Genomic DNA, 10,066 nt, shown 5'->3' on the forward strand with positions numbered 1-10,066 from the left:
AGATGTATAATTGACACACATTTGTGGACTCAAAAAGCTTGCTACACATAGTGCTTGTGGCTACTAGTGTTTGCTTATGGGTCATCATTCCTAAGCAAGCTTTTTATCTCAAAAAGAAGGTGAGTCTAAACTCACGTGCGCCTTTAATCTTTGAATACACTAAATATACACACACACACAAAAAAACACCACTAAAATATAGAGCTTGTAGTATGTAGGTGTTCCTTCTCCAAGGCTTTCTGCAGCATGAAACTTTGAATAGCGTCACATCAAGCCACTAAATATATGAAAAAGAAAGCCTGATTCGCCTTTCTCCCTTTTCCCCTAAGGTTTCTTTTAGAAGGCCAAAAAGGAAAAGGTCTTTTTTTCTTTCGGGTTTTTTTTTTTTTTTTGGTTTTGGGTGGGGGGGGTGGGGGGCGGGGGGTTGTTGGTTTAAAGGACCTAGTTTAAGGCCGAAAGGTTTCTTTTAGAAGGCCAAAAAGGAAAAGGTCTTTTTTTCTTTCGGGTTTTTTTTTTTTTTTTTGGTTTTGGGTGGGGGGGTGGGGGGGGGGGGTTGTTGGTTTAAAGGACCTAGTTTAAGGCCGAAAAATTCAGACCCCAAGGTTAGATATATATCCACTCTAGATTTATATACAAAAAGTTTAAAGGATTCTTAAAACCTTGCTTATGTGTCATGTTGTGATTGGTGGGGGTGGTTGCCCCGATAGCCAATGTAATATAGTGCTTGGATGATGTCATGGCTACAAGAGCATGACAAGACCTTGTAATTTTTTGGGCTGTTCAATATAATTCACTCACAATTGTGAGTTTTGCAAAAAAAAAAATAAAAAAAATTGCTTATGTGTCATGTTGTGGTTTGTTGGAAAAGTGTACTATTATTGGACCTTGAGTGTTTCTAATGCTTCAAAAAGCCTCAAAAGGTGACCCATTTTAAATGATTTTAAGAAAACATAAAAAGTTTAACCTTGTGGAATTTAAGTAGGCGGAACCCATTATCAAGTTGGCTCATGTGGTATATATTGAGCATCCTTTATTTAAAAGGCTTATCTACTAGCATTTTTTTATAGTAAGTTTCATTAAAGAATTTTCTCGAAGCTTGAGAGACACATGAAATGATACATGAATCAAACAAGACTATCACTACCATGATGCTGCACTAGTGAAATAAGATAGAAGATCCTTAACTTTTGACAATATGCGGCCCTAGTGAAGCGTTGGAGCACTTGAAACTCAGAAGCAATTGTGAGATCTTGGAAAAAGCTTGACAATTAGTGCGAGAGGACAATGTTTTTCTTTCTTTTTCAACAATACTCACAAATTGTGATTGATGATATTAGAAATGCCAAAAAGAATCACAAGCACGGTCGTGCTCACACCGAGCTAGGGCATCACCATCCACCTCGGGGCATTGAGTAAGGGGCCACATAGCCACAAGGCAAATACAATTTCCCTGTACCTTTGTCACTAAGCTATAAACTGTTCAAATAGGGTGGCGAATTGTTTTATTTTTATTTTTCCATACAATTGTGAGTGGATGTGCTATATTAGACTAGGAAGAAATGTACAATTACCTCAAGCATGTCCGATTCCTTGAGGGATCACATCACTCATTTCAGAGCTACACATCCCCTCTTTGATGAGAGCTACAAGATAGATACAATTTGTGGACTGGTTGATACTAGAACAATGATGATGGCTTTGATTGCATTCTTCTGAATTCTTGTGGTTTCCTATAGAGATGATCACTTCCCGGCTTTCTTGAATTATCTCTTTGAAATTGGCCATCAAGTGGTCATTTTTGAAGACATGTAGGCTCCTAGGTTTTCAAACTTGCTTAAAGTAACATAAGGGGAAAATTTGTGTGCAGATAAGGATGGATTAATTTTTCCAACTCTTTTCTCCCCTGAGAAGAATCGTTCTTGAAGAATAGGACCTTCCCAGTCTTCTATATCCATTTACAAATTTTTTACCCACCACTAGGCCTCTTGTAATTGGATAGTAGAGCAACAAGTGAAGGGAATTCTTGCTACCTGCTTTGCCCCTCGAGCATCTATCATAGCCAATCCCTCTGGCTTGTATTTTGACCCTAGTAGGTATGGCACCTTCCACGGGAAGATCTTCTTGTTGAGGACCGCTATGGGTCCCAAATGTTGTTTTCTATTGACGTCCATTTGGATTCTAGCTAATGCTTTTCCCATTGCTTATTGTGGCGAGAACCAATTTTCTTTGAATATAAGTCTGTAGTAGATTGACTTGGTTTGTGGTTCTATGCTTGGGCCACTCCCAAGATCTCCAATCTAGATTAGCCTCACAAATTGGCATAAGCACTTGGCTAAGATCTTTGATAGCCCTGTAGAGAAGTCATTCAATTTTGTTTAGATTGTATAGGGAAGCCAGCTGCTCTGCTTTTCTCCATCCCTTGATGTTTCTATCCTAAAAGTGGGTCAAATGTATGAGACCCTTGTTGTTTACTTTAGCGACTCCTCTCTAGAATTCAGCTAGAAGATCCCTTCCCACTTTGAGAGTTAAGGGGATCAATGTGTCATGGATTTTTTGAAATATCTAGCTGCCTCACCCCATTTTAGTGTCTCTAATGCTTTGGTAGACTTCTGTACTAGCTCACCCATATTACCGCCCAGTTTTAGGTTTTCCCATCATCATGGTGCCAACGTCGGTTTGTGATGGACCTCGGCCTCTTTCCATGAGCCCTCCTAGGAGACTAGATTTTCCTTCTCGATCATGTCCCATGTCATGATGGTCCATGATTGGTCTTGTTTGGCAATTGATACCATAAATTTAGCACACTAGGCAATATCGCCTTGCTTGTCCCATGTCATGATGGTCCATGATTGGTCTTGTTTGGCAATTGATACCATAAATTTAGCACACTAGGCAATATCGCCTTGCTTGTTAAGTCTAGCAATACACTTTCGTTCACCCCATTGCCAGAGAATTGTACCTTTGGTGCTAATTTCTCATTCACTAGTTTAACAAATTCTTTCCAATTTCATTTTACTATTTTGAGTAGAGGCCCAACAAAAGACAAGTACAGGATAATGAACGAATTAATAAGCTTCGACCTTTTGTGGAAAGGGAGGAGCACATATTCCCACCTTTGCTTCTTGCTTCAGATGTTGTCCATGACCCATTGGAATCTTTGTTTGTGAAATATTCCTAATCCTAGTGGGGCGTCGAGGTGGTGGAAGACCTTTCCTTTTGAGAAATTTTTTTCTAACCATTCGAAAGTTTTGAATGAGTCATTCTCTGTCAAAGAGATCATTCTTGATTTCTCCACATTGCACTTGGATCTAGAGACCGTGGCAAACATCTCAACAATCTCCAAAGTCTTTCTGAGCACCTTAAGGCTGGATTTTAAGAAAATAAGTGTGTCATCACCAAAGATCTTGGCCATGAGGTTTTTTACTAGGCAAAGATAGCCCTAGAATTTCCCTCTCTTGCAGCACTAGTCTCCAGCATTGTGACTAGGGGGCCAGATCCGATAGCAAACAACTAGTGGGAAACCTTGTTTGATTGATCTTTTGACTTTGAAGCCACCCACAATTTGTTGTTAAAGAGCAGTTCTAAGAGGCTACCTAGTCCAAGGGTGTGTATGATCTGACGAAGCCAAGAACCAAAGCCTAGCACTTTCATGGCGTCTTCTATGATGACCAAAGGATCGGGTCGTATGCTTTGTCTAGGTCAAGCTGTAAGAGGATGCATTCTTGGTCAGTGAAGGTTGTGTACTCGATGCTGACCATTTCTACTAGCATGTTGTCATAAATAGATCTTCCTTTGATAAAGTCGTGTTGATGGGGTGGTTATAGATTTATCCAAGAGTGGAGACAGTCTAACGATGACAACTTTGGCAATGATTCTATATGCTAATTTCATAATTGTGATGGGTCCGTAGTGTTTCACATGAGCGCAACACACAAGCTTTGGGATATGTTTGATGAGAACTCTTTTCACACTTGTATCCAACACCCTTTGAACAAGGCTTTGTTGTTTAAACACAAAATAGGGTCTTCAGATTCTCCCAAAACTCCTTGAAAAACTTGATTGTCATTGACTTTTCTTGAGATGTTTTCCACCTTCAAGTAATGAATTGTGCGATTTAAACTTTTTTTCTTCAAAGGTCATGTGCCAACAAGATCTATCCAAGGAAACTCTAGACCAGTTTAAATGAATGCAAAATGAGGGCATCACAATAGATGCAATCCCTTCTATTCAATATGCTTCATGCATGATGCAATCCCTTCTATTTAATGTGCTTCATGCATGTAGTCACTCCCCGATCACTCCCTATCTAATTTCACAAGATCAACGAGAAAATGTACCACCATATTAGGACAAAGGACCATACAAATGCATGGTTGATCTTTTTGACATATGGGTTGTTGTCTCTTGGAATGCAATTATTGCACAAAACATTGGTAGATCAAAGAAGCCTCAGATTATTTACAAGGATGCAAAGTGAGGACCTGTTTCCAAAATCAAGATTCATCCATGTTAACGACTTGAAGGTATGTGGTGTAGTGTGAGTTTTGGACGAGCTAGATGTTTGGGATGCCATCTCTTGGTGTATGAATTTTACATAATGTCCCCAAGCAAGTAAGAGTGGGTAAGCTTTAGGTTTTGTCAAAGAAGGCACTTGTCTCCATATGCTTTCATGGATGCTTTTATGATCTATGGGTATTATATGTGAAGTTTACGTGAGTAAACAAACTCATGATGATACCTATTCTGCAATACATTGGTCCATTTGTATGCCAAATATTTACCTTTGAAATATCAAATGTATTGATGATCCTTCTACTACAAATACCATCTGATAATTGTCTAATACAATGGTAACAAAAAATAAGATGCAATTTCAACCCTCACGAGACTAATACAAGCATGTGACACTATGACAATGTTGTGAATGAAAAAAGACACTCCAAACAAGGTGGTTTACATGAGAATCAATCCTCTCATTGAACAAAGGGTAGCACATTCCTGCAAAGTCAAGAATGCTTTCCAAAATAGCTTTTGTACAACAAATGCTTTGGAAGGTAAATTTGATTTTTAGCAACTAGAAAATGGTTTGACTTCCAAGTTTGTTCTCTTAGAGCATAAGGATTTTATGCATAAAACTTTGGGTGGATGATCCCTACCTCAACCTTTTACTATGGCTCAAGAGGTTTGATAAATAGATCTCTACACACCAAGATCAAGATGAAGATCAACATACTAGTTCAAAGATAGGCAGCCAAGCACAAATTAAAGATGAAATTAGAAGCATGAGGAATTGAAATAGCCTGCAAAGCACTTGCCCTATTGTAGATTGAAGCAAAAGAAAACGATCATCCACGAACATACCTAAAAGGCTAACAAAAACTTACACGTGGCAAAAATCGAGGTGCCAATGTTTGCATAGGAGCCACTTCTCTTGCCATCACAAATTGCACGCTTAAAACAGACCCTGCTCCTGGCGGGCAAAAAATAGGTCTCTCATTTGATTGCTCCTACACTGTGAAAAGCAAGGTGAAGACCCGCCCTCATTCACTTGCCCCCCCCACAAACAAGATAAATCATTTGATATAACCCCTCTCCCCCCCCCCTCTCTCTCTCTCTCTCCTAAAAACTATTACGTTAGTGCATCGCGACCACCTCGCCTTCGAAGTCAAGAACCCTCCCTGTGCCCTCGCCTGCTCGATTCTCTCTCGGCTATTGTTTACATTTTTTCTTCTGGGTCTGATTTTCAAAACTTATCTGAAGAAATTGTTAGTCAAGTATTGTATTATCTAAATTTGGCCCGCTGTTGTATTCTGCAGACATCAGCGTCACATGGAGCTAAGCTCTGATCTATGAATGAAATCAATAATAATGGGTCATTCTAGTTTTGCTCATTTTCTGTGCATAATAATGAGAGGGTTAGATTCTGTGCATAGAAATGTGTCAGATTGGCGAGCAATAAAGAGGGGTGATTTCTGTGCATAAGAACGTGTCAGATTGCATGCTAGCATTGTGATGCCAAATGGGGGTCTGCATGTCCACCCTCATCCTGGATGAAGAAGGGCTTCTCAAGGGCAGGCTTAAAAGGAAACTTGCAGCTCCTAGCTTGAACTCTACAGAGGAAGGACATGACAATAAGCTTTGCTCCAATGGCGTCTCCAGCAGTTGCTGCGCCCACACGAAGCAAGGCCGCAAGGGCATCAACCAGGACTGCTTCCTTGCTTGGGAGGTAAAGACCTTATCTAGTTGCACATGAATTCGTGTGTGGTGTGTGTGGTACAAGTGTCGTGTTGTCTGTCCATGCTTGGTTTTTGAGGATCTGTGCATGGTTTTGCATTTATGTGGCTGTGTATGTGTGTGTGTGTGTGAGAGAGAGAGAGAGAGAGAGAGAGAGAGAGAGAGTCCAGGTTTTGGCCTGCCCACTCAGATGTGTGCGAGGCCGTCCTCCACATCGAAGGAGGCTTCACTAACGTGGACTGCATAAGAACATGGTTATCTGTCTTAGCTCAAATTTAACCCAAGACATTTTGCATGGCAAGCAAGCATTGGGATGGGCTTCATTTCTCATGGTCTGGAAATGTTGAATTTGGGGTTTTATGCATTGGTATGAAGGCATTACACTGCCAAAACCTAACTTCTAGACTACAGTGCCATGACTATGGTCTACTTGATCATTCTAAAATGGTGCCAAATCCGCAACAAATGTGAGTGTAGACAAAGTTCCCATTTTCTCTAGGCATCATGGCAAGTTTGTTTTTCTTTTTCTTGCAATTTAAGTGTGGCGATAAAGCTTACGTCTGTGGTTTATCAAAAGTCTTGGGGTGGGCGTCCGCATTTCTTGATTTAAAAGCCCACATCAGCATTGCCTGTTTGCAGTATCTGATGGCTTGTTTTTTTCAAAATTTGGTATGGTAATTAGAGTTTTGGACCACAAGGAGAAGCGACGTTCTGTGGCATCTTTGATGGGCATGGACCATCAGGGCACCATGTGGCCAAGCAAGTCCGAGACTGTCTACCCAATTTGCTTTTGGATGATGAGTGTGTGAGCCTCTACATGTCCAACAATTCCCAAGAGTTGGTTGGTGGCAGCCCTAAGCACCTAAAACCAGATGCCGATGCTTTGATTTCAGTAAGTAAAGCATTTGTTGACTGTTATGGCAAAATGGACGACAAGCTCAAGATGCATCCCGAGCTCAATTGCGTGTGTAGCGGTACAACTTCTGTCACTCTCTTGGTCAAGGTAAACACTGCACTCTGATTAAGGAATTCTGCACTCTTTTGGCTAAGGTAAAACACTGCTTTCTGCATTCTGTCCCTCCTGGCATATTTTCTCTCTTGCAAGTAGCACATGAGATGGCACACAGCTGGCCAGCCACAAAATTACAGGGACGTGAGGGTTGTGTATCAAGCAGAGAGGCTATGTGGAAACTATTTGTGCTGGCTGAAGCATGGCTGGCAGGTGGGCCATTAGAATCCACTGCCCACCTCAGTCGGCAGGCCTCTTCTTCGTGCAGGCTTCAACCCACACTGCGGCTCCTGCCACAGCTCTTTCTAGCTGGCTTAATCTCTGCCTTTGCTGCTCTGATGACCTCTTGCATGTGCTCAATACTCTGCGCTCCTGTCCGCAGACGGGTAGTCCCCACCTCAATCTCATGTGCTAGGGCTATTTGAGTTTATACCACATTTTGCCTTCTCATGGGACTTTTCTTAGAGGAGGTATCTGGTCTCTCGCTCTCACAGCAGACAATGTTCACAAACTTTTGAGGAACCAAACCGAGCTATATACCTCAGCAAAGGCCAAACTTTGGAAGCTTCATCATGAAGCGGGTCTGAAAATGTTTCTTGGCTGTGCTTTATAGTTTCTTCTTGTGATCATGTGGCCAATGGCCTTTAGAATGGTCTGTATTGGAAGAGCTAATCGATGGCTTTTAAATCTTTCCTTGAAGCATAGACAGTTCTTTTGCTTGCATTCAGGGGATGAATTTCCCTTTTGGTAACATTGTGCTACTTGGCCTGTTATGCTGTGCTTTTAATTTTCCTGATTCTACAGCTGGTCAACACAACTACATGAGAAGAGTCTCAATGTAACACATGAAAGTAATTTTGATTTTGCAGAAGAAGGAATTAGTGATAGCTAATGTGGGAGATTCGAGAGCTATTCTGGTGAGTCGAGGAGAAGGTGCCTCTTTGCGAGTAGAGCAGCTCACAGTGGATTTCAAGCCTGATTTACCAGGTGCTAGTCCGAAACATAGTCAATAAACAAATTTTCTGTTCTCTCAGGCAGTGCATACTAGGCATAGTGAAATGTCCACTCCACAACAATACCTTCTTTGAAGCATTTCACTTTGCTCTGGCCAAATGCCAGGCATATATCGTATATGCGGAGGCCAAAAGTGGAAATTGGTGCCATTAATGTTGGGTGTTTTATAAGAAGAGCCTAGTCTCTCTTAATCAATGTATTTACATGATGATGGACAGGAGAACTTGAAAGAATAAGGAATTGCAAGGGAAGGGTGTTCGCACTGGAAGATGAGCCTGAAGTAGCCAGAATATGGCTGCCCAATGAGAACAAGCCAGGACTGGCCATGGCAAGAGCTTTGGGGGACTTTTGCTTGAAGGAGTATGGCCTCAGTGCAGTCCCCCATGTGTACCATAGACAAATTTCTGAGGTTGATGAGTTTGTGGTCTTAGCCACAGATGGGGTAATCATCTGTCTTACTTCTTTTCTACTCTTCTTGATGAGTTTTCTTTTAAAAGCTGAAAAAAGGGGGCATTTGGGATTTAGCCTCTCCGGGTTGGGCGTGCATGAGAAGCAGCAGCTGGAAACATGTGTTTCACTCCTTCCCTTTTATATCACTTGATGGAGATCCGAGATTAGTGACAATCTATAATCATCTTACTTGATCTATTTCATGCAAACAAAATGAAATCTGTTGCAGGCTTCTCATGGCACCAGAGCATTGGGCCGTCATTTTTTTTTTTGGCAAAGTTGTTTATTGACCACTTAGCTATGCCTTCAACAATGTCATCTTGCTTTTAGGTTTGGGATGTGATGAGCAATGAGGAGGTGGCAAGCGTGGTGGACAAGGCAGAACCAAAAGGGTTGGCTGCCAAGAATGTGGTGGATGCGGCAGTGAAAAAGTGGAAGTGCAAATTTTCGCATGTGCGCATGGACGATTGTGCAGTAGTATGTCATTTTTTCAACCAAAAGCATAACATGGCTCTTTCCTCTGTGCATTATTGCCAATCACATTCGTCAAGTAGTACATCCAAAGAGGAGTCGGTCAATTCAACTCTTGTTTCTCACAACTCCACTCGGAATGTGGTTTTATCTTGTTTCGACAGAGGAATTTGAACACAGCCTGCAAGCTGCACGTGCAAAAGCCACTGACGACGACCGTCATATAAATCATGCCTTTACTTCGACTGCAGCCATCGAGCATGAAGAAATATACTTGCATACAGACCACCAAAAGGGTGTTTTCCTTCTGCAATTGGAGATGTATCCGTTGCAAAAATAAATTGCACACAAATCAAAGTGCAATATGTAAGAATAAATTCCAGTAGAAGCCATATGGCATTCTTTATTGACAGAGCTATTTCCCCTGTGGGTAGATTTTGGGTGAAATGCCTTGCATTAACGTGAACCCCGCACCAAGCCTGTGGCCCGAAACTGGATCTCTCTCTCTCTCTCAACAAAAAAAATTACTTATACAATGCATACTGCTAATATATATATATATATACACACGAAGAGGACGCGAGAAGACCATCGTCATCATCCATTTTTAATGGAGACTGCATGATAACAAATTCACTTAATGAGAGAGAACATATCACCAACGTTATGAAATGGTCATGTAGCAATTACCACAATACTTAAATAGAGATGCTATGGATGAGATTAACTTTTAAGGAAGATTGAGTTATTTAGAACACTAATGCCTATTCTAGCTCTAGAATCGCTCCTTGCACCTAGGAAGACAACTTTAAATGCTAATTCAAAGATCAACTAAAGGTTTAAGCCTAATCCTTGTTTGACACTATGTTACAATGCTAGAAGAAGCAA

General features: G+C 41.1%; 1 protein-coding gene across 4 annotated transcripts; it reads left to right on the forward strand.

The window, feature by feature from the left end:
- Nucleotides 1-5,387: 5,387 nt before the first annotated feature.
- Nucleotides 5,388-9,584, forward strand: LOC147446320 (putative protein phosphatase 2C 1). 4 transcript variants are annotated; one of them, XM_086525586.1, is made up of 7 exons: nucleotides 5,577-5,734; nucleotides 5,817-6,226; nucleotides 6,917-7,237; nucleotides 8,113-8,230; nucleotides 8,476-8,699; nucleotides 9,038-9,184; nucleotides 9,343-9,584. In XM_086525586.1, the coding sequence occupies exons 2-7, from the start codon at nucleotides 6,020-6,022 to the stop codon at nucleotides 9,403-9,405; spliced, it is 1,080 nt and encodes a 359-aa protein (XP_086381712.1). In that variant the 5' UTR covers nucleotides 5,577-5,734; nucleotides 5,817-6,019; the 3' UTR covers nucleotides 9,406-9,584. The 4 variants fall into 4 exon arrangements, with proteins under 4 accessions (XP_086381711.1, XP_086381712.1, XP_086381709.1 ...); XM_086525585.1 differs by lacking the exon at nucleotides 5,577-5,734 and adding an exon at nucleotides 5,388-5,526 and having other exon boundaries at nucleotides 9,038-9,584; XM_086525583.1 differs by having other exon boundaries at nucleotides 9,038-9,584.
- Nucleotides 9,585-10,066: the final 482 nt, after the last annotated feature.

Source organism: Adiantum capillus-veneris, chromosome 12, assembly GCF_014529385.1.
Source record: "Adiantum capillus-veneris isolate H3 chromosome 12, ASM1452938v2, whole genome shotgun sequence".
Taxonomy (NCBI): domain Eukaryota; kingdom Viridiplantae; phylum Streptophyta; class Polypodiopsida; order Polypodiales; family Pteridaceae; genus Adiantum; species Adiantum capillus-veneris.